This window comes from Ranitomeya imitator, chromosome 2 (genome assembly GCF_032444005.1).
Source record: "Ranitomeya imitator isolate aRanImi1 chromosome 2, aRanImi1.pri, whole genome shotgun sequence".
In the NCBI taxonomy this organism is placed as follows: Eukaryota; Metazoa; Chordata; class Amphibia; order Anura; family Dendrobatidae; genus Ranitomeya; species Ranitomeya imitator.
The window spans coordinates 824,226,510-824,251,630 of NC_091283.1; the positions used below are offsets into that span (position 1 = coordinate 824,226,510).

The 25,121-nt window shown below is 43.4% G+C and overlaps 1 protein-coding gene and 1 long non-coding RNA gene across 8 annotated transcripts in view; both read left to right on the forward strand.

Annotated features, from left to right (window-relative positions):
• The window catches only part of HPS1 (HPS1 biogenesis of lysosomal organelles complex 3 subunit 1), a 159,729-nt gene that overhangs the window by 85,146 nt on the left and 49,462 nt on the right, over positions 1-25,121 (forward strand). For 6 of the 7 annotated variants that reach the window (XR_011318547.1, XM_069754003.1, XM_069754004.1 and 3 more), the window contains 4 exons: positions 2,232-2,310; positions 3,024-3,137; positions 16,684-16,818; positions 24,065-24,207. Coding sequence is in view for 6 of the 7 variants with exons in the window: in XM_069754003.1 (XP_069610104.1) it covers positions 3,024-3,137; positions 16,684-16,818; positions 24,065-24,207 (392 nt within the window). In the remaining variant the exon portion in view is untranslated. Of the gene's footprint in view, positions 1-1,745; positions 2,311-3,023; positions 3,138-16,683; positions 16,819-24,064; positions 24,208-25,121 lie in introns of those variants that run through there. The other variant, XM_069754000.1, reaches the window with a different exon arrangement.
• LOC138665977 (uncharacterized) lies at positions 11,864-16,393 on the forward strand. The gene is made up of 3 exons (XR_011318548.1): positions 11,864-12,125; positions 12,327-12,411; positions 12,886-16,393. It is a non-coding gene; the product is annotated as an uncharacterized lncRNA (long non-coding RNA).

A 25,121-nucleotide genomic window follows, 5' to 3' on the forward strand; every position in this document is an offset into this window, starting at 1 on the left:
GGGAGCCGGAGCAGTGTACCGGCCAGATCGGGGGGCTGGGGGGGCAATCGGTGGGGTGGGGGCACATTAGTATTTCCAGCCATGGCCGATGATATTGCAGCATCGGCCATGGCTGGATTGTAATATTTCACCAGTTATAATAGGTGAAATATTACAAATCGCTCTGATTGGCAGTTTCACTTTCAACAGCCAATCAGAGCGATCGTAGCCACGAGGGGGTGAAGCCACCCCCCCTGGGCTAAACTACCACTCCCCCTGTCCCTGCAGATCGGGTGAAATGGGAGTTAACCCTTTCACCGGATCTGCAGGGACGCGATCTTTCCATGACGCCACATAGGCGTCATGGGTCGGATTGGCACCGACTTTCATGACGCCTACGTGGCGTCATGGGTCGGGAAGGGGTTAATGACTCGAGTGTAAGCCTAGGGTCGAAAATGCAGCAGCTACCGGTAAATTTCAAAAATCAAAATAGGTACCAATAATAGTAAAATTAATTGAGATATCAGTAGGTTAAGTGTTTTTGAATATCCATATTGAATCAGGAGCCCCATATAATGCTCCATATAGTTTATGATGGGCTCCATAAGATGCTCCATATTAAAATATGCCCCATATAATGCTGCACAAATGTTGATTATGGCCCCATAAGATGCTCCATACAGATATTTGCCCCATAAGATGCCCCATACAGATATTTGCCCCTATATAATGCTGCACATGGCCCCATACAGATGCCCCATACAGATGCCCCATATAATGCTGCACATGGCCCCATACAGATATTTGCCCCCATATCATGCTGCACATGGCCCCATACAGATATTTGCCCCCATATCATGCTGCACATGGCCACATACAGATGCCCCATACAGATATTTGCCCCCATATAATGCTGCACATGGCCCCATACAGATATTTGCCCCCATATCATGCTGCACATGGCCACATACAGATGCTCCATACAGATATTTGCCCCATATGCTGTTGCAGCGATTAAAAAAATTACATACCTCTCAGGTCCCCGGCACTTGCTATACTCACCTTTCCCGTTCCACCGCTGACCGCCGCTATGTCTTCCCATCCTCTGCGCCGACGTTCAGGAAGAGGGCGGCGCGCATTAATCACATCACCGCGCCCTCTGACCTGAGCGTCACTGCTGAAGACACAGCGGCGCCGACGGTGGAACGAGGAGCAGGTGAGTATCGCGCACTGCCCCCGTCATACTTGCCTGTCGCTGCAGGTCTGTTCCCCGGCGCCACATTTTCATCTTGTAGTGCGTGGTCACCGTTACCGCTCATTACAGTAATGAATATGCGGCTCCACCTCTATGGGAGGTGGAGCCGCATATTCATTACTGTAATGAGCGGTACCATGTGACCGCTCAGTACAGGGAGAAGCACGGACGTGCAGGGACTGCGCCAGGAGCAGGTGAGTATAATTACACAGCTCCCCCTCCCCTGCCGACCCCTGGGTATGACTCGAGTATAGGCCGAGAGGGGGACTTTCAGCCCAAAAAAGTGGGCTGAAAATCTCGGCTTATACTCGAGTATATACGGTAACTTTGGACATTCTCATGCTTATTGATGGGGTCCCGTGACCTTTTAGGCCGGGATCACATATGCGAGAAACACGTCCGTGTGTCGCATGTAAAAACCAAGCTCTGCCGCCAGCACTTGGGAGCGGAGCGTGCGGCTCCATGTGTTGCTATTCGGCCGCACGCTCCGCTCTGGAGTGCCGGCACCACAGCTTGGTTTTCACATGCGAGACACGGACGTATTTCTCGCATGTGTGATCCCGGCCTTACTCTAAAGGCCGTGTGTCCATGATGAGGTTTGGGCGCTGCTAAAAAAAAAAAAAAAAAAAGCAACTGATCCGTTATATGGTTTATCATCCATTCTCCTTAACAGCTGTTTTGTCTTTGTTTTTTGGCTGCTACGCCTCTTTATTTGCTTGTTCTCTGGCTGTATGATTTGCATGTAGGGATAATTCATTATTATAGGACCAAGCGTTTTTTTGACTCCATTAGCCACTTGCAGAATAGTGAGTTCAGCTCTGGAGTATAATACAGGATGGGATTTTTGTGTGTGTTCTGCGTGGCATTTAGAAGTCACCATGGACCTCAGTAGTATAACTACAGCCTGTGTCTTATCTGCCTGACGGTTTGGAATATCCAGTAATCCAGCAGCATCTTGTATCCGAGTAATTAATATCATCATTATCCTTCTATTCAGAATATTATCTGGTCTGCAACCAAAAAAGAAGAAAGTGATGAAGAAGACGGGTGACTGAGGGACCGGAGCAAATATAACAGTAAGTAATAATTGTAAGATCCTCTATAGTTATCATTTACGCCGGAAAACTCCAGTGTCTTGCACAAATGAAAATTTAAAGGGGATGTCTAGAACTCCGTGAATTCTGATACAGAGTTCCAAATCCCCTGAAGATCTGAGACAAAGTAATATAATTCTGACTTCTTTTAGTCGCCACTAGGGGACACTTACTGAAGACTGATTTATCAGAGTGTAAAGTCTGGCATTTTATAGACCAGTCTCAATGAAGGGAGCGCTTGAGTAAGGTGTGCACCTCCCTGATGTCTGCCACATTTTTCAACTGTCATGCACCAGAAAGGGACTTTTTGTGCCGTAAATTATGATAAATTTGGACGCGTCACATTCTGGATGAGCATCCCCAGTTTTTCCAAAACATGCCAGAACTGGCTGTGACTGGTGTAAAAACACCAAAAGTCACAGTTTTTTTTTTTTGCACAGGAATTTTGCAATATTTCAAGCAGTTTTATTCTAGAATTCTGGCAGAAATTGCTTGATGAATCGACTCCTTAATCCGATCTCGTCACATATCCCCCTATTCGATGTCACTCTGTAACTTAAGAGTTCTGGGAAAATTAGATGGCGACCCACATGGCAGCGTTATTAGTAGTCAGTCATACTGATTGTCGCCCAGAAACTGCATAGCAAGGCAGAAAGCATTAGACATTTTGTAAGTATAATTGTTTTTCTCCACAGATGAAGTGTATACTTATCGTCTCAGAGGGCGCCGAAGTCCTGTTCTGCTGGGCAGATGAAGAGTTCGAGAAGAATCTACACAGCAGATACTCAGTATGTGACGAGCTGCTGCAGGTGAGAGGACGGTGTACTAATATACATGTACAGTCATGGCCGAAAGTGCTTGCACCCTTGCAACTGTCCCAGAAAATCGTTGCAATTACACATGTTTTCTTATACACAAGTTTTTCTTTGTGTATTGGAACAACACTGTTAAAAATCGTTATTGAGCAAAAATATCTCATCAAGACTTAACCAGGTGCGTTATTCTTAAAATAAAAATGTCATGATATTCTGACGAAAGTGTAGTGGTTTATTGAGTTATCCACCATCGCAACAAAAACATAAAAGGTAGATGAAACAATTACAAACAGAGTGTCCATGTGTAGATATCAGCGCTTCTCCTGTTACTCATCTTTCCAGGGTCCTGAATGGTAGAAGTCATCTGTCTGTGTGAAAGTCTGAAGTCATCATGGCATGGAGTAGCTAACAGCTGTTGTTCCTCGTGTCTTGTCCCATGTCCATGGAGAATGATGGTGAAGGAAGGGAGGTGACCGTCCCACGTGACAAAAAGCCCTCCACCCTCCTTAGAGACGTTATTTATATGGTTTCTACAGATCACGTGTCCTCTGTATATGGAGTTAACTTATACTCTGAGCTACATACACAGAAATAGCTTTTGATAGTGTCAGCAAGAAACCATGTGCTCGGTACAGAATAATTAATATTTAACAATTCCCCCTTTTGAGGGTGACAGACATTGATTGGAACCCTCAAATTAAAATATTAATGAAATCTACTTTCTTCTTTGGCAAAATGATGTAATAAATAATATTATTAATAATAATATCGTTATATGTTCTCAATAATATAATGATATGTAAATTCATGTTATGGTAATTCATGTTATGGTAAGCCGTGACTAATATTCATATAAAATATATATTATTATACTTCCCTATATCTACTTGAAGCATCTCAGGTCTGATGTCATCTGGTCTTCATATTGATATCTTCTTCTTTTAAAACAATCTTTATTATAAGTCTTTTCTAATAGATGATAACATGTAGATATGTAGAGACTGTGTGTCATGTGTCAATCAAAGTCCATCAAATGTTGATAAGAAAACAAAGTCCATAGATGAAATGAAGCTTTAATATCTGTGCAGTGTCACCTTTAGAAACCTGGACTTACATTGGCTCGCCTTGGAAATCATCTGTAATCCTCATATCATCCACGTTGGTGTTGGAACAGGTGTGAGGTCTTTGGTCAGCACAGCAAGGGTTACATTGACTCTTCCTTGCTAAACATAGCACCATAACCAGTCCTTAGTGCACAGGACACATGTCAGGGTTATTGTATCGTCCTGACAATTACCTGAGTGTTCACCAGCTTTCATGGAAGTCTTATAGGTGATAGGAAACCACTGGATCGTGATAAGAACGTAATAACACAGTTCATCTTTGATACTGTACTCAGTTGTCAGTGATGGATGCTGTAGTTGTGAATGGTGACATGAATTGTATTTGACACAGTCTATTATTACTCAGAAATCATAGCATTGTTACCTTGTGGAACTTCTGGATAACGGCTTTTCTTCTTGCAATTTTTAAGAATCAATTGAATTTAGAAAAATGTAAAGTCTTTATTAACGTATCTCCGGTATCTTGATTGAAGTCTTCATTCCCTATTCAATACCAAATCTGGTTCTTTTCCCTACCTTATAATATCACAGCGTACCATAGCAATCAATAATATCCATATAATTATTAAATTATATTAAAATGGAGTTTATATTTAGAAAATAAAATAATAATAATAATAATAATAATAATAATAAATGATATATTATTTACCATATTCTTCATGTGATTGGACATTTTTATGTCGTAGGTGTAATTTCTTCTTGAACCCATAGATGTCAGTGTGTCTTTTATGTAACAAGTGCTGATATTTATTATTAAAACTTTATTAATTTATGTTCAGTAAACCAATAATATGTAAGTATGTATAGTCATGAACCAAAATAAGAATATATATGAATAAATAAATGAATGAATGAATGAATGAATGAATGAATGTATGAATTGTTGTATTTAACTCAGAATTGAAACATTTCTTATATAATGAAACCATATGATCACTATATTTGATCAAGCAATATTCTTGTATTAGACATTACTTTATGAAATATTGATTTTTCCTTGATGAAAAATAAGAATGAAAAATAAAAATGGAAAGAAAAGTGGAAAAAAAATGAAAAATAAAAATGAGAATAAAAAATAAAAATAAAAATAAGGCCTTTATATGTTGATGACAAATGCTGAGATTATGTTTTAGTAACACACTCCCTTAATACTTCCTCATGTAGATGTTGTCATAACCTTGGAACACCAAAATATTGAAATTATGCAACTTTGCATATAATACCCTTCATAAGAGAAAAAAATGATATTTATAATATTTATTGTTATTGTACCCAATAATACCTTATTAATATTTCTTCTTTATTAAAATGTGTGAAGAAGAGGTATTGATGAAATGTGATGATGTGATCAGGATCAAAAACACATTTCCCCCTTAATATCAAAAAATATTATTTTATGAAAAAATTAATTTGTAAAAACCCAAGTGAAAAATAATTATTTTTATAACTGTCATATCAACTTGTGCCATATATTTGTTTGAAGATGTGTACTTATCTATGTAACTATAAAAAAAAACACTGAATATCATAAAATTATAATTTGGAAAAATTATTCTAAATGTAGGTTTTCTAGAAAAATCATATTGATGTATTATTGTACTTATTAAATAATAATCACCAAAGAAATATATGTTGCATAATAATATTTAAATATATCTTAATATTCTAATAATTTAACTGAATCCTATTATTATTATTTTTTTTTAAACACACAGTTGTTGGGTTTTTTTTCTGACATACCATAAATCATGAGGCCTCAGTCAAACTGTGCATCCACATTCCACATTCCACATTCCACGCTCTGGTCACTCTTACATCACATCTCATGTCAAATTCACTCAGCAGCTGCTCATATGTTCTCTCACCTGTCACATGTGACTCACATAGACGTTCACAATACATTTCACATACAAAGAATAAAAAACATGTATATTAACCCAAAATATTGTATCCTAATTATCAATCAATGCGCATTGTAATCTATTAAATTTAGTATTCTAATATTTCTTTGAATATTCCCCAAATATTATCTAACAGTATCAGTATGTTTTAAACTATAGAAAGGACTCCTCCATTTACAAGAAACCCGAGTTGAATGTTTCAACACTATTTCGGTACAAGCCTGTTACTGAAACCATTTGAATGTATAGGCTGAGGAAAATTCCTAAAACTAAAAAAAAACAAGGCTATATGATATTCCTTAACTCACATATGTCACACCATGCAGTGGGAGGAAAAAAAAACACGTTTTAGATTATTACAGAAAGAAAATTTACATGTAGTACACACATTTTTAGGTTGTTAGATATATTATTTATTTTGTTAGTGTTAAATATATATATATATATCATGCAGTTAATATAACTTCCTGTGTGAATAAGACATAAATTCATGAAAGAGGTATTTTTTGTTCAATCCTCGCTTTGAAAGTAAAATTCTAAGGGAAATGAAAGATAAAGGTTAATTTCATAATTATTTCAAAACAAAATAATTTAAATATCTTATACATATGTATATATTTAATAAATGTATTTAATTGTAATTCTAAATATTTTTTTTTTCTGGAGTAAATTTTAATTATTTCACTATACATATAAAAATGCAGTTAATATAATCTCTACTTATACAAATATGCTACAGTATTTACTGTATATTATATTAATATATGTAACTGCAGAATTATATTGAAATAGAATAATTACATTAATAAATAATACATTGTATAACTCATCATAAAATATAATTAATTTTTAGCCAATTCCTATCCCAAAATTTGGCTGTTTGTCGATAATCTGCTGAAATGCTAAATTTAGTAAGGTCAGTTTTAACCCTATGGACTCTTTGAAGAGCTGCTGTGATAATGGAGTGTTCAGCTGAGCTCCCCCTGGGATACTCACCTGCTTCCGTCTGTCAGTCTCCGCCATCTTTACAGACAGATCTGAGCCTTCAGATTTTAAATCTTTCAGAGAAATTTCTTTAATAGATTCCTGAATCTTTTCATACGGTTTGTAGCAAATATGTAATTTTCTTCGTACTTCATAGATTTCATTTTGGAACAGGTTTGAAGATTTTGATTTTGGCTTTTGATAAGATTGAATTCTGACTGGTTTCAAAAACTTAGTAAAATGTGTTTTCCTTTCAAGATTCTCGTGTTTTCTAGAAAAATCAAGGGATTTTGCGCATTCGTATAAAGAATTTTTCTGTGTAGCAATTATACGAGATACAGAATTTAAGAATTTAAACTTGTTTACAAAACAATTTATCATGGATTGTTGATTCAAATTCGTACAGACCAATTTATAAGTCCTTTCAAAAATGGACATGAATGTAAAAGTACATTCTTTCTGGCCAATCTTCAATTTTAGAAGAATATCAAGATCTGGATAATTTTCTTTTAATCCACAGAAAATCAAAATTCTTAATCTTTCTACATCAGTCATATTTTCATACTCCTCATTCTGCATTTCTAATGAATATCTTCTGATAAAAGTTACTGGCAGCCAAATTTTAAACAAATTATTTTTCTCCTGATTAGTCAAATCAAACTTATCAGCAAAACTTTCAAATATCTCTGAATTTCTGCACACATGGATTTTGTCATCATATGCAGGAATGGTTTTGCATAATTTTAGCAGAATTTTCCTAGATTTAGGTTGGAGTTGGGCCTCTGAGTCGTCTATTTTTAAGGGCAATGGTACATCTGTCCCTCGTAGATCATCTTTGTCAATTGTCATGTCTCCTTCACTTCCTCCATCTTGTTTTTCATCTTGTGTCACAAAGTCAATGTCACTTTGGGTGGTCATCGTCATTACAGATACGTGCGTCACATCTTTCTCACTCTTCTCATTACAGTCAATCTTGGGAACATCATTCGTTTCCTTAGAAATTCTTTCTACACTGTCTTTTTTGGACTTCTCTGTCACAAACTCGTTAAATACATAAACCATATGTAAGATATTTTTAAGTTGCTCTTTTTCTTTTTTCTTAGACATTAGCTTACAATCCAATTTCAAATTCGCGGTTCTGCATTCTTGAAATCTCAGCTTGTAGTTCCTTTGCTTTTACAACGCTGGGCTCCGGACTTCAGCACGGCTATTTTTAGCACGTCTGTTCTTCAGCACTACCAGTGCTTGCTGTCAATCCGTACAACACCTGTTAGTCTCCGTCATTCGTAGGTTCTTGTGAGATCTTTGTGACTTGTAGTTTTGAAGTGGAATTCCTGAATACTTGCACAATCTAGCGGAACTGTTCTGTCTTCCCCCGTGTGCAAGAAGAAGGAAATTCACGCAAAAATAGCACAAAAAATCAAAACTGGCTGGCTAGGCCAAATGTTAAAAATCGTTATTGAGCAAAAATATCTCATCAAGACTTAACCAGGTGCGTTATTCTTAAAATAAAAATGTCATGATATTCTGAAGAAAGTATAGTGGTTTATTGAGTTATCCACCATCGCAACAAAAACATAAAAGGTAGATGAAACAATTACAAACAGAGTGTCCATGTGTAGATATCAGCGCTTCTCCTGTTACTAATCTTTCCAGGGTCCTGAATGGTAGAAGTCATCTGTCTGTGTGAAAGTCTGAAGTCATCATGGCATGGAGTAGCTAACAGCTGTTGTTCCTCGTGTCTTGTCCCATGTCCATGGAGAATGATGGTGAAGGAAGGGAGGTGACCGTCCCACGTGACAAAAAGCCCTCCACCCTCCTTAGAGACGTTATTTATATGGTTTCTACAGATCACGTGTCCTCTGTATATGGAGTTAACTTATACTCTGAGCTACATACACAGAAATGGCTTTTGATAGTGTCAGCAAGAAACCATGTGCTCGGTACAGAATAATTAATATTTAACAAACACAAAAAAAAATGAGGTAAAAAAGGGAAATTGGACATAATTTTGCACAACTCCAAAATTGGGCAGGGCAAAATTGTTGGCACCTTTTAAAAATTGTGGGTAAACCACTTTCTTTCAAGCATGTGATGCTCGTTCAAACTCAACTGTGACAAGTAACAGGTGTGGGCAATATAAAAATCACACTTGAAAGCAGATAAAAAGGGGAGAGGTTGACTCAATCTCTGCATTGTGTGTGCCACACTAGGCATGGAGAACAGAAAGAGGAGAAGAGAACAGTCTGAGGTCTTGAGAACCAAAATTGTTAAACAATATCAATAACCTCAAGGTTACAAGTCCATCTCCAGAGATCTTGATGTTCCTTTGTTCACGGAGCGCAATATAATCAAGAAGTTTACAACCCATGGCAATAAAAAAAAGTTAGACTGCAGTTTGCTAAAATGTACGTGAGTAAGCCAAAATCCTGAGAAAGCGTTTTACCCTTCGCCACGACAGCACCCACTTTGAGAGAGGGACCCGCCCATAGGAACAGGAAACCTACAGAGATAAAAAGGGCGGTCCCCCTCTCCTCCTCAGTTGGTTTCCTGTTCCTATCGGAAATCCCTGGAATACCTACAGATAGAGGTGGTTGGAGCACCTCCGCCTTTGTTTCTCCTACCTGAGCCTATGCACCCGCCTGTGTGGTTCTTTCGGTGACAGCAGGGGCTGCGGCATCAGAAGCAGCGGCGGGGGAGCCACTGCATGCATCCTCCCCCCTCGTCTGAGTGCTGGCCGGCAGGTTCCGGGCGTGGAAGTCCGGCCTACGGAGGGAGCGTGTGCATGGGGGCCGGTTCCGGATGTTCTAGGAGCGGCGCCGACCCTGAACGCGCAAGTAAGTCTGCGCTGCTTCATTGAACCGGAAGTAGTTGGAGCACTTCCGGTTCGCGGTGGGCGGCGCGCTGCTGAGGACCGCGCGATTCAAATGTGAAGCCGGGACGCAGAGCCGATGCTCATTATGTCGTTCCCGGCAGATAGCGAGCTTCCACTGGTAGTGGAACGCGACAGCGCTGATAAAAGCAGCGCTAAAAGTTCTAAATCTTCAGCAAAAAAGAGTGGTCGATCCATGGATGGATCTGACACTCACAGAAGTAAGCAAAGGAGTGCGGATACAGCGCTACTCAGACCCCGCACAGCGTCTCCTCCTCCAAGACCGGTATGATAATGGAAATGAGAGCTTCACTGGGTGAGTGTTACTTTCCTCTACCTATAAGCTGATCCCTTCCTTCTCTAATCTCCCCTAGGCTAAGAAGACCATTAAGTCTAAACATAAAGAGTGTGCTCTATGCACGCAGCCCTTACCCGACACATATCCTAAAAGGCTGTGTCAGTCCTGTGTAAACCAAACCTTACAGGATGAGGCAGCTGTTACGACCACCAGTATTAGAGCCATAATACGGCAAGAAATACAATCTCTGGGATCAGAGTCATTAAGAAAGCATGATAATAAACACCTGTCTCCTGACCCCAGTTCAGAATCTGAAGAGGGCTTAATTCATTCATCCAACACCTCAGGATCATCTCATAGTTCCTCTGAAGATGAAGGTGGAGCATGTTTTCCCGTTGAAAGCATTGACAACCTTATAAAATCCATTAGAAATACTATGGGGTGCCCAGACACTAAAGGAGCCAAATCTGCTGAAGATATTATGTTTGCAGGTCTGGGTCATAAAAAGAGACGAGCGTTTCCAGTAGTCTCTGCCATCAAGGACCTGGTAAAGAAAGAATGGGACAAACAGGGGAAGGGGTTTCTCCCGTCCTCTTCTAAGAGGCGTTACCCCTTTAGTGATGAGGACTTAGCAGTATGGTCCAAAGTCCCAAAAGTTGATGCAGCTGTAGCATCCACCTCGAAACAGTCATCTCTTCCGGTGGAGGATGCAGGAATCCTACTAGATCCCTTAGACCGCAAAACAGAGGCTCTCCTGAAAAGATCCTGGGAGATGAATACAGGAGCTTTCAAACCGGCCATATCAGGCACGTGCACAGCCAGGTCCCTATTAGTCTGGGTAGACCAACTGGAGCAACAAGTAAAAGGCAAGGTCTCAAGAGATAAAATCCTCCAAGCCTTGCCACTGATTAAAAGTGCCACGGCATTCTTAGCTGACGCTTCAGCGGACTCCCTCCGTTTAGCAGCGAGGTCAGCAGGTCTGGTCAATGAAGCTCGGCGTGTCCTTTGGCTCAAAGGGTGGAAGGGAGATGCTCAGTCAAAAACTAGACTATGTTCAATCCCATGCCAGGGTGAGTTCTTGTTCGGAAAGGTCCTAGATGACCTACTTAACAAAGCTGGAGAGAGAAGGAAAGGCTTCCCTAAACAGTTTCTTCCTTCTTACAGGAGAGCGTTTAGAAGACGGCCATTTAACAGGAGGAGGCCGTATGAGCCACAAAAAGATCGCTGGGAATCAAAAGACACCAAGCCGAAAGGTGCCGTATATAGTAACCCCGAAACATCTAGGCGGGGGCGATACTATCAGTAATGAAATCCCAGTTGGTGGCAGACTGAAGTTTTTTTTATCATAAATGGGAAGAGATAACATCAAATCAGTGGATTCTCCGTCTAATAAAAACTGGACTAAGACTAGATTTCTGTAAATTACCACAGGATAACTTTGTAGTAACATCATTAAAAGCGCCGGAACAACAAGAAGCGCTTCAGTTAGAAATTCTAAGCCTTTTGGCTAAGAATGTTCTCATCGAAGTGCCATACAGTCAGAAAGGGAGGGGATTTTATTCCCCTTTATTTCTGGTTCCAAAACCAGATGGTACTTTTCGTACTATAATTAATCTAAAAAAATTAAATTCTTTTTTGCATGATCATACCTTTAAGATGGAGTCAATAAGATCAACCATAAAACTTTTGTTTCCTAGGTGCTTTATGGCAGGGCTGGACCTAAAGGATGCATATTATCATCTTCCAATCCATGCAGACCACCAACAATATCTCAGGGTGGCAATAAACCTACAAGGCCGGGTACGTCACTTCCAGTTTACGGCCATGCCATTCGGCCTTTCTATGGCTCCTCGAATTTTCACAAAGGTTATGCTAGAGGTGATGGCCTATCTACGTCATCAGGACACACTAATTGTGCCCTATTTAGATGATTTCCTGATAATTGGTAATTCAGCATCTCAGTGTGAAGAACGCTTGTCTAATACCATTTCATCGTTACAGGCTCTAGGTTGGATTGTAAACTTCAAAAAAATCAAGGCTGCATCCAGAGACTCTTCAGTCCTTCCTAGGACTACTCTTGGACTCTGTAAGTCAAAAATGTCTTTTACCAGAGGTCAAAAAAACAATCATAATTTCAAAAGTCGTCGAAGCAAGATCTAGTCCTCGTATGTCCCTTAGAGATGCCATGTCTCTCCTGGGTTCACTCTCCTCCTGCATTCCTGCGGTTCAATGGGCCCAATACCATACTAGGGCTTTACTACACCAGATACTCCATGCCCAGTCATTTTTCCAGGAGCATCTAAATACAAAAATTACCTTATCTAATGAGGTGCTTCAATCACTACTTTGGTGGTTGAATAAAGACCATTTGTCCAGAGGAGTCTTATGGACAATTAGGTCCTCTAAATTACTCACTACTGACGCAGGCCCAGAGGGATGGGGAGCCCATCTGGATCAAAATGTAGCCCAAGGTCGCTGGAATGCTTTTGAGATTCAACAGTCTTCCAACTGGAAAGAACTAAATGCAGTATATTATGCTTTGAAATTTTTTCTTCCCCAGCTTCGTGGTTCTCATGTCAAGATCCGATCGGACAACACAACTGTCGTCGCATATTTAAATCGGCAAGGCGGAATGCGATCAGTAAGTCTGATGTGTTCAGCGGCAGAAATATTCGATCTAGCAGAACCCAATTTCCTTTCTCTCATGGCTGTCCATATCAGAGGAATAGAAAACTTAAGGGCCGACTTCCTAAGTCGTCACATGCTCCGCCAGGGAGAATGGATCCTCAATCCTCGCGTATTCAAAAACATAGTGGACATATGGGGCCTTCCGCAGATAGATTTGTTTGCAACCAGGAGCAACAGGCAGGTACCAATGTTTGCATCCCTGAATCCGGCAGATCGTCCAGATATAATAGACTCACTCCAGTATCCTTGGAGTTACGATCTGGCCTACGCTTTCCCACCAATGATGCTAATTCCATTGGTGGTCAAGAAAATAAGAGAAGAAAAATCGAGGGTGATTTTGATAGCCCCATTTTGGCCTTCGAGCGATGTCAGTTTGCGATCCATGGATTCTGCCAATGACACCAGACCTACTGTTCCAAGGTCCATTCTACCATCCACAAGTGAAGGGCCTCCACATCACGGCGTGGAACTTGGAAGGCAGATATTGACTTTGAGAGGGTTCTCTCAAAAACTAATCAACACACTACTGTTAAGCAGAAAAAAGTCTACGACTATAATATACAGTAGAATATGGAGAAAATTCCTCGACTTCTATACGAAACCTTTTTCCAGCAAGGTTCCTATTAAGGCCATCCTTGAATTTTTACAAAGAGGCCATGAGCTGGGGTTATCAGTCAATACTTTGAGAGTTCAGGTATCTGCCCTGGGAGCCCTTTATAGCGCTAATATTGCTGGTAATAAATGGGTTAAAAGATTTATTGGAGCATGTGAAAGAGGTACACCAGTACATGTCCCACGTTTACCTCCTTGGGATTTGAATTTAGTCCTAGATGCCTTAACAGGACCTCCCTTTGAGCCCTTGCATTCTATCCCTCTAAAAAATATTACATACAAGGTAGCCTTATTAATAGCCTTGACCTCTGCCAGAAGAGTGGGAGATATCCAAGCTCTTTCCATAGATCCTCCGTTCCTAATGACATATCAGGACAGAGTGGTTCTCAAACCCGATCCTTCATATCTCCCTAAAGTAGCTACAAAATACCATAGATCCCAAGAAATTTTTCTACCTTCCTTTTATGATAATCCAACAAATTCAGAGGAGGAGATGCTACATATGTTGGATGTTAAAAGAGCGGTCCTGAGCTACATAGAGAGAACCCAGTCCTACAGACAGAGTAGGGCTCTGTTTGTCTCTTTTCAGGGTCATCGAAAAGGCTACGGGGTCACAAAAGCTAACTTGTCTCGATGGATCAAAGATGCCATCTGTCTTGCATACTTGTCAAAAGGCAAAGATCCTCCAGAGGGAGTAAAGGCGCATTCAGCTCGAGCCGTATCATCCTCGTGGGCGGAGAATAAAGACCTCTCCATCGAGCTCATATGTAAGGCTGCGACCTGGTCGTCGCCTTCAACATTCTATAAACACTATAGACTTGATCTGTATTCCACCTCTGACTTGGCATTCGGGAGAGCTGTCCTTAGTACCGTAATCCCACCCAGGTGAAGGTTCTCTGAAAGTCTCTCAAAGTGGGTGCTGTCGTGGCGAAGGGTAAAAAGCCGGATTACGTACCGGTAATGCTCTTTTAATGAGCCACGACAGCACCCTGTCACTTCCCACCCTTGTAGATATGTATGTTTATTAATACTAAAATATTCGCATGGGTGATTATAGATATGATAAGATATACCTGTAATTAAGGATGTACACTAATTTAACAACGGCGGTTCCTCTCGTACTCTGAAAAACAACTGAGGAGGAGAGGGGGACCGCCCTTTTTATCTCTGTAGGTTTCCTGTTCCTATGGGTAGGTCCCTCTCTCAAAGTGGGTGCTGTCGTGGCTCATTAAAAGAGCATTACCGGTACGTAATCCGGCTTTTTGTGGACAGATGAGATCAAGATAGAACTTTCTGGTAAAGCACATCCATTCTGTTTGCTGAAAACCAAACAAGGCTTACAAAGAAAAGAACACAATACCTACAGTCAAATATGGTGGAGGTTCAAAGATTTTTGTAGTTTTGCTGTCTCTGGCACTGGGTGTCTTTACTGTGTGCAAGGCATCATGAAATCTGAAGATTACCAAAGGATTTTGGGTGGCAATGTAGTGCCCAGTGTAAGAAAGCTGGGTTTGCGTGCTAGGTCACGGGTCTTCTAAAAGGACAGTGACTCCAAACATACTTCAAGAATCACCCAGAAATGAATGGAAACAAAGCGCTGGGGAGTTCTGAAGTGGCAGCAATGAGTCCGGAGCTAAATCCCGTTAAACACCTGTGGAGAGATCTTAAAATTGCTCTTGGGAGAAAGTACCTTCAAATATGAGAGACCTGGAGCAGTTTACGAAAGAATAGTGGTGGAAAATTCTAGTGGAGAGGTGTAAGAAGCTTGTTGATGGTTATAGCTAGCGACGATTGCAGTTATTTATCCCTAAGAGTATGCAACCAAATATTAAGTTGAGTCTGCCAACAATTTTGTCCGACCCATTTTTGTAGTTTTGAAATTATGTCCAGTTTGCTTTTTGTTTCTCTGTTTGTTTGTGTTGTTCCAGTACACACAAAGGAAATAAACATGTGTATAACAAAACGTGTGTAATTGCAATAAGTTTCTTGGAGAAATACTTTGTTTTCTGGGAAAAATGTCAAAGGCGTCAACACTTTAAGCCATGACTGTACAGTGTGTGATGAACTGCTGCATATGAGAAGACGGTGCACTAATATATAAAATGTGTTGCGAGCTGCTGCAGGTAAGAGGACTGTATGACTTGGGCCACATCTTGGCATAGTGGCTGCAAAGCCTAGTAAATATAGTGTTTCATTTGAAATTTCTCCTTTCTGTTGTGAAGATCTTAATTTGTAAAGTTGATGTTATGATGAGCCTAAAATAAGTAAGAGAATTGTCTCTGGGGGTGTGTACATTTTCTTCTGTATGATGTTGGCCAATCATAAGCAGGAGGGATCATGCAGGGGACAAAAAGAATACGCCTCCAAAATGTCAGAAGAACATGTCTTCTCGTGTGAGATCCATAATGACAGACAACCCAGATCGCTACTTTCCATGATTACAAGCACTTCTGGCTTAATTTCATCTCATTGCAGTCAGTGTGAGGGAAGGGCGAGTAGAGTTGCCTGGTATCATAACAAACACAGCTGCAGCTCTCCTCTCACAGCATTGTCCGTTTTGCTCCTTCCCACACTGACTGTCATGAGTCTGAAACTGAAGGTGTTTGTAATCATGTTAAGTAGCTGCAGAAATCAGGTCTGACAAACATTACAAGTCTCATTGGAGAACGTATGTTTTTTTTCTGTGGGCATGTGCTTATTTTTTCCTCCTGCATGATGCCTCCACTTATGATTGGCCAACGTCATACAAAAGAAAAAGTACACACCCCCCAGAGATAAATCGCTGGTAATGCCCCTTGAGCTTTCCATAAATTCTAACCTAAACTTTCTTTACAAGCAAATATCTCCACAATGGGGAGGAGAAATTAGAAAATAAAAACATCGTTTTTTTACTTAGCAACCATGATTTGTATGGAAAGCCCAGGAGGTAATGGGTCTTAAATATAATGTTTGATGAGCTGCTGCCGCCAGGATAAAACTAGGTTTGCGAATGCCACCTCCTAGGCGTAAAATGAGACTGTGTGCAACATGGCCTGTAACACATTTACCTGTTTTCTAGTCTCCGAACTTTGGCGACAGCATCAATACCCTGTTTGCACCTCTGATCATTTCCTGCATGACGCTGTTGGAGAAGATTGGCGACACGTACACATGTTTCACTGCTGAGAACGGCCACCTCTGTGTGCTGCACATGGTATGTTGTTGTTTGGGGTACCAGGAGATCTAATACCTTTTAGCTGTTTTTTTTTTTTTCTTTTCTTTTGCTTTTGCCATTCTTGACATCTTTTTGAAAAGGGTGATGTAGCATGGAGGGTTGGGTAGTGTCACCAGAGCCTTACACCGAGCGTGACAACTTCATGTATTTCTATGCAGCTCTCATGCACGGGTCAGGAGAGCCACCGGCCAGTCCGTGCACTACGTTCTGATGAAAATGCTTCTGTCTGACTTCACCCTTAGGGTATTCTGACAGGTAGAGCTTTTTTTCAAGGTTTTTTTTTTTTTTTTGGTTTATTTTTGCACCAAAAAACCAAAGTAGTGCCATTTTTGCATCATTTTTCATAGCATTTTTTTTACCCATTTATATTAATTGGTACAAAACCACTGCAAAAACTGCAAGCAGAATTGAAAGAAGGATATATTTTGGCAAAAAGCAACCGGCTCAAACAAGCACGAAATAAAAACACGACGTGTGCATGAAATTTCAGTAAATCTCATTGATTATGCTGTTACTGTAAAATATACTGCAAAAAAAACGCCACTTGTGAACATATATCTTTTTCTTTATCGCCTCTCATTGGGGGACACAGGAACCATGGGTGTATGCTGCTGCCACTAGGAGGCTGACACTATGCAAATAAAAAGTTAGCTCCTCCTCTGCAGTGTACACCCCACCGACTGGCATTATACTCTTCAGTTTAGCTTAGTGTCAGTAGGAGGTGGACACGGGTCTTTCATTAGACCCTTATCTACCTCAATGTGCGTCGTTTCTTTTCAGGTTTTTCTGGAGGGATACAGGGTGAACAGTCACACCTGTAGTCCCACAAGGTGGACTATGAGTACGGCGTGTACTGCCACCCCGTATCCTCGTAGATCCCACAGCAGGACCAAGAGCCTAGCACACAAACGTGCTCAGAAGTCCGGTCCTGGCTCCGTCCCCCACCCACTCGCCCACCAGAGCCTGTCGGTTGGAGGAGACGAGGACGTCCATCAGCTCCCTGGACGTCTGATATCTTCCCCGGATTGAGGTTAGTAAGGACGGCGTGGGATGTTTTAGGTGAGTATTCCTAGCCCCGGGGTCCCTTGGTTTTCCCTTTTTCTTGGCATTTCCAGGCCATCTTTTTCCCTGGCCTGCTGTCCTAAAGGGGTCCTGGGAATCGCAGATTGCCGCTTTCGCAGCACTTTCCGGGGTTCTTTCCAGCGCGGCTGGCTTTAAAGCTGATATTTTCCTGCGACCGCATGGGGCTTCGCCGCGTCCCGCTCCGGTGGTCGCCACCTTCCTAATTTAGGGCTCCGGCGGCAGCGCTTCTCCCTGCTATGCGGCGACTTTGCTGGCTGCCGCGCCACTCTGCACCTCCCAGCCGAGCAGCGCCGTCACCGCGGCTTTAACCCGGCGGTTGTCGGCTCCGGCGGCAGTGCTTTTCCCCCTTGCTGAGGTGACTAAGCAGGTCGCCGCGCCGTTCACTAGAGGCCTCATCCTCCTGCCGGGCAGCGCCGTCGCCGCGGCTTTACCCCGGCGGTCGTCGGCTCCTAATCTAGGCCCCGGCTTCCCCTGGGCCTACCTCCAGCGGCAGCGCTTCCCCCTTGCTGAGGCGACTTCGCTGCTGCGCCGCTCTCCAGAGGCCGCATCCTCCAGCCGGGCAGCGCCGGCGCCGCGGCCCCCCCCCCCCCTCAGGCGGTCGCCGAGCTTTAACCTAGGTCCCGGCTTCTCCCGGGGCCTACTTCCGGCGGCTCCTCTCCGCCCACTTCCCCACTACTCGGCGGGCTTTTCTCCCGCCCGGCCATCAGCCCTCGGTGTTAACTACACCCAGTGGACAAGTGCCTTAGCCCACGCACGCCTCTCTGTGCGCTGCAGTGGACTACTACGGGTATCAGATCCCTTCGGCTGCACCACTGCAGGATCCGCATTATATTCTAAGAGGATTTCTTCCCTGGGGGACCATCTTCAAGCTGTGTCCTGCGTCTGGAACTGCTTCGTCTGCGTGAGTAGCTGCACTGCAGACTGACACTCCCCTCTGCCCCCCCCTGTCCCCTAACCTTCTGGCTTTTCTTCAGGGTCTTTTCTTTAAAAAAAAAAAAAAAAATGGCTACCTCTAAGGGAGGCCGCTCTCGTCCTCTGTCAGGCCTGCAGCAATTCGATTGTTCCCACCGCCCAGGATCCCCCGGCCGCTCCACTCGAGAGCGATACCCCCACCCCAGGCTGGGTTTCCTCTCTGTCACAATCGGTGGCATATCTAACACGGGTGTCGCTAACTCTTGTGTCCGTGCTGGACCGATTACCCCTGCAGGCCCCCGCAGTAGCCAGCGGTCGCAGGAACCTCCGTCGGAGCCTTCCATTATAGGCCGCAAAGGTCCAGACAGGAACGCCGGTCTGAGTCCTCTTTTCGCTCCATCTCACCACACGGTCCTTCTCTGCGGTTGACTTTCCCCCGGTACTCCTCCCCTGAGTCAGGCGAGGCGTTCTCTGATGCGCCTTCGGAGGATGTTTCGGAGCTGGATTCGAACCAAATCGCTACCAGGAGGGATATGGTTCAGAATCTCACTGGAGCGATAAATCTAACCTGTGGCATCACGGAGTCCTCTACGGAACCCGCAGATCAGGCGGTTTCGTTTAGACGGGCTAAACCACCTTCAAAATTTTTTGCTCCTCACCCGGAATTCGAGGAGATTATGACCAGAGAAAGAGAGAACCTGACCAGACGCTTTGAGAGGAAAGCGACTTGGCGTTTTATATCATTTTTCTCCGCAGCTCATCGCTAATTGGACGGCTTCTCCGTCGGTGGATTCTCCGGTTTCCAGACTATTCGCCAACACGGTCCTCCCACTGTCCGGATGTGCATCTCTGAAGGATTCTAACGATAGTCATAGAATCCTTCGCAAAGTCAGCCTTTGAAGTGGCCTCAGCCAGTCTTTGCCCAGTCTTTGCTTCCACTGGGGTTTCAAAATCCATATCCAAATGGGCCAATCAGCTCCGTCAGGGCATTCTGGACGGGGTTCCTTCCGGACAGCTGGCGGAACTTGCCAACCAGATTTCTCATGCGGGGAATATCTGGTCTCAGCCTCCCTGGACGCCGCGTCTTGTGCGGCTCAGGCGTCCAGCAACGCGATTGCCATCCGCCGGTCCGTTTGGCTTAAGGCCTGGCAGGCGGACTTGTCCTCTAAAAAGTCCCTTACCAGCCTGCGTTTTTCAGGGGTCTCGTCCTTTTGGTTCTAAGCTGGACCAATTCATTAAGGACGCTACTGGGGGCACAAGCTCCCTTCTTCCCCAGGCCAAGCTTCGTCGCCCCCCTCCTAGACGTCAATTTTGGTCTTTTCGGCCTTTTTGTTGCTTCGCGGCATCAATCTCCTTCTCCCAGCAGCAACAGAGGCCACAGGCACGTCAAGAGAAAAAGGCGGTATCCTTTAGGCCCACTCCTTCCTGGCGTCCTCGCCACTCCCAGGGTAGGTCCTCCAGGACTGGAAGAACCACCTCGGCCCGACTCTCGGCTAGTCGACAACCCACCTCCCCGACTGGGCGGCCGTCTCCTCTTCTTCAGGGACGTCTGGATCTCCTCAGTAGAGGACGCATGGGTCAGGGATGTTGTATCCTCGGGATACAAACTAGAGTTCGTTTCACGGCCCCGGGATCGTTTTTTCGAATCCCGACCTCCAAGAGATCCCGCTCCTAGTTCCGGGTTTCTTCGCAGCCATCACTTCTCTCCTCAAATTGCTGAGCAGGAGAGTTCGTCTGAAACACTTCAGGATGGAATCCCTTCGTTCAGTAATTGCTTCCATGGAGGCTCAGGAATTTCTGTGTTCCATAGATTTTCAGGAACGCCTACCTCCACGTTCCGATATTCCCGGGACATCACCGATCCCTGTGCTTTGCAGTGCTTCAGGAACATTTTCAGTTCGTCGCCCTGCCATTCGGTCTTGCAACCACCCCAAGAGTTTTCACGAAGATCATGGCTGCGCTGATGGCCATCTTGAGGGTCAGAAGCCTGGTTCTGTTTCCATACCTCGACGACCTCCTCATCAAGGCTCCCTGCTTTTCTCAGGCCCACGAAAGCCTGTCCATCGTTCTCGACACCCTAGTCCGTTTCGGGTGGCGGGTCAACCGGAAGAAGTCCTGCCTTATTCCTTCTCGGCGCATCATCTTTCTGGGCATGCGCTTCGACACTCGTCAGACGAAGATCTTCCCGAAGACTAGATCCATCCTTCGTCGGGACATACGCGTACTCCAGGGCCCTCGGTCTCCCTCCTTCTGGTCGGCCATGAAGGTTTTGGGGAAGATGCTAGCAACATTGGAAGCGATCCCATTCGCCCAATTTCACTCGCGACCTCTTCAGCAAGCCATCCTGTCTCAGTGGAACAGGTCCATCTTCTCCCTGGACCGCCCGATCCGACTCTCTCCCCAGGCCAAACAGTCTCTCAACTGGTGGCTCACGTCACCTCTCGTCTCCCAGGGCCGGTCCTTCCTTCCAGTTCCCTGGCAGGTGGTGATGACGGTCGCCAGCCTGCTCGGCTGGGGTGCGGTGTTTCGCCACCTGACTGTACAGAGCCGCTGGTCGACGCAGGAGGCAACCTTGTCGATCAATGTCCTCGTGATCCGGGCCATTTTGTGTCCCTTCGTCTCAGGGGTCTTCCAATCCGAATCCAGACGGACAATGCCACGGCGGTGGCATATGTCAACCATCAAGGGGGGACTCGGAGCTCCTTGGCCGAGGTATCCGCGGTGCATATCCCCAGCGTGGGCAGTTGGGCCGCTGACTTCCTCAAACGCGAGGGCCTCGCGGCAGGGGAATGGTCCTTGCATCTGGAGGCCTTCCATCAGTTTTGTCTTCGATGGGGGACTCCGGATGTGGATCTCACGGCGTCTCGAATGAACAGGAAGGTTCCACAGTTCATCTCCAGGTCTCGCGATCCTCTCGCAGTGGGTGTCGACGCTCTGGCCATTCCTTGGTCACAGTTCGTGCTGCCCTACCTGTTCCCACCCCTTCCATTACTTCCCAAACTGTTAAAGAAGATCAAAGCGGAAGGGGTGCCGGTCATTCCAATCGGTGGCTGTTGAGACCGCAGTTATAAGAGCGTCCGGCCTTTCGGACCGGGTTATTCACACAATGATTCAGGCTCGGAAGCCTTCGTCTTCCAGGATCTACTATCGTACCTGGAAGGCATCTATGTCCTTTTCCCTGCCTTCCATTTTGGCCTTCCTTCAGGCAGGACTGGATTCGGGCCTGGCTCTTAGTTCCCTGAAGGGCCAGGTCTCTGCGCTTTCCATCCTTTTTCAGAAGACTTTAGCTTCCCGACCACAGGTTAAGACCTCTCTTCAGGAGTGGCCCACACTGTTCCTCCGTAAAGGGCCCCTGTGGATTCATGGGATTTAAACCTGGTACTGGACGTTCTGAGAGTTTCCCCCTTTGAGCCCCTCAGGGAGATTCCCCTGTCAGTCCTATCTTGGAAGGTGGCCCTTCTTGTGGCCATCACTTCTATCCGCCGCGTTTCCGAGTTGGCGGCCCTGTCTTGCCGTTCTTGGTCATCCACCAGGACAAGGTGGTCTTCAGGCCTCCGCCTTCCTTTCTTCCCAAGGTGGTTTCCACCTCAACGAGGTGATCGTTCTTCCTTCCTTTTGTCCAGCTCCGACTCATCCTTTGGAGCGATCGTTGAACAAGCTGGACCTCGTCAAGGCAGTGAGGATCTACCTGGATAGAACGTCCGCTTTCCGGGAGACGGATTCTCCTTTTGTCATTCCTGATGGGCCCGCGCAGAGACCAACAGGCTTCTTAGGCGACTATTGCTCGCTGGATCAGAACGGCAATTCTGGAGGCTTACCGGGTCAAGAACAGAGTGCCCCCTCCTGGGATCAAGGCTCACTCTACTCGGGCAGTCGGCGCCTCCTGGGCGGTGAACCACATGGCTTCCGCCCTACAGCTTTGCAAAGCGGCAACTTGGTCTTCCATCCACACGTTCGCCAAATTTTACAAGGTCCATATCTACGCTTCGGCGGATGCCAGCCTAGGCAGAAGGATCTGGCAGGCGGCAGTGGTGAGTCCTCGGACCTGATGGAAGTCTGTTTTTCCCGCCCTAGGAACTGCTTTGGGACGTCCCATGGTTCCTGTGTCCCCCAATGAGAGGCGATAAAGAAAACAGGATTTTTGGTTGCTTACCGTAAAATCTGTTTCTTGGAGCCTCCATTGGGGGACACAGCACCCTCCCAATGTTTCTCAGTTCTCTATTTTATGTTCTATGACTGTTCTCACGTTTACAGTTCTCAAGTTTGTGGTTATGGTTTTCAACCTTGTTATTTATCTCCTACTGCTTTCTCACTAACTGAAGAGTATAATGCCAGTCGGTGGGGTGTACACTGCAGAGGAGGAGCTAACTTTTTATTTGCATAGTGTCAGCCTCCTAGTGGCAGCAGCATACACCCATGGTTCCTGTGTCCCCCAATGGAGGCTCCAAGAAACAGATTTTACGGTAAGCAACCAAAAATCCTGTTTTAGCATCTGTATGTACTGTACATGTCAAAACTGGGCCAGCATACTTGGTATAAGGGCATAGTCGCACTTTGGCCATTGACAGGTAAAACTAGAATTTAAAACAACCTGCGTTTCCTGAAAAGTTTTGTTTTGTATTAAAAGTGAATTCCATCTGTAAATATAATGTGCTCATTATATAATAATAATAAAAAAAAGTAATGAAACTTCCTAATTGACTTTGGGGTTAAAAGTTATAAAAATCGTTTACACCAGAAAATAATAGTTTTAGCAATTTTTGTTTGCATTTTTACACCGCTTTTCTAAAAATAAAAAAAAGGTTTTAAATTCTTCACCATTTGCAAGGACCTCTGCTTGCTGTCTGGATGCTAACAAAAATGTTCACATTGCCAGAGATGAAAATCTGTGCAGACAAAATTTCACATAATTCCCTAAATAAAACCGCACAAATCTGCAATCAAAGTGTTACAATGTATCAGTGCAGGAAAAAGGGTATAATCTGCAGTAATGGAGCCTGTGTACAATTGGGTTATGTTCACACACAGGTGATTTTTTTTTTTTTTTTTAGTGCAGATCTGCTGCAAAATCCTTTTTAATAACGCTTGATTACCTCTTCCCGTTCATTTCTATGGGAAATCCACTTTCCAGGCCCCGGCTGTGGAGGATTTCTCCATGTCTCCTTGATTCATGATAGATGATTCCGTGCTTATAATATTTTATTTCATTGTCTCTATATTTTCTGTGCAGTTTGGAGAATGTCTGTTCATTGCCGTCAATGGGGACGGAGCAGAAAACGAGGACGACTTAAGGAGGAAGATTTACGTCCTGAAGAGACTCACCGAAGTTCACTTTGGTTTGGTCACTTTGGATGGTCAACTAATCAAAAAAGAGTACGTCTGGTAATCGGCGCTCCTTCCTGCCCGGCTCTCCACCACTACTTCTGTCCTCTTCCATTTTCCTATAAGATCATTAAAAGAAACACTAACTCCTTCCCACCCAAGTGATTTTTTTTTTTTTTTTTTTTTTTGCGCTTTACTTTTTTTTTCCATTTGTTTGACGAACCATAAGTTTTATTATTTTCCCGCTAACATATCCACATGAGGGCCTCTTGATTGCGGGATGAGATGTACCGTAGATTTGAACTATGCCATACACTTTAAAATATGATGCTCTGAACAATCCTGCAATTATTTTCTTTTATTTTTTTGAGAACATTCCTTTTTGCAGTAAAAATGACCCCAACATAATCATTCTTCAAGTCAGTCCAATTGCGGTGATACCACAATAATGAGGGTATTTTTAGTCTATTTATTTTTTACATTTCAGTGGTTAGGAAAATTTTTAATAATTGATTTTAAGTTGTGAGTTCTCTGAGACCCGTAGCTTACCGCATATTATTCTTCTATGAACGCGGTTAAATGTTTAGTTTTTTTTTTGTGTAGCGAGCTGTAGCTATTATTGATGCCATTTTTGGGTGCTTACAATGATTTCATTGCATTTTTAGCGGAAGTGCAGTTAATAAAAAAAAAAAAGTCAATTCTGACATTTCAATATTATAGAAAGACCATACCAAATATTATATACAAATTTTTTTTACAATCCTATGTTATATTTTATATATTTTACAATCGTATATATTATATGTTACATATAGATATATATATGTATGTGTGTGTATATATATATATAGATAGATAGATAGATAGATAGATAGAGATAGATAGAGATATATATAGATAGATAGATAGAGATATATATATATATATAGATAGATAGAGATATATATATATATAGATAGATAGAT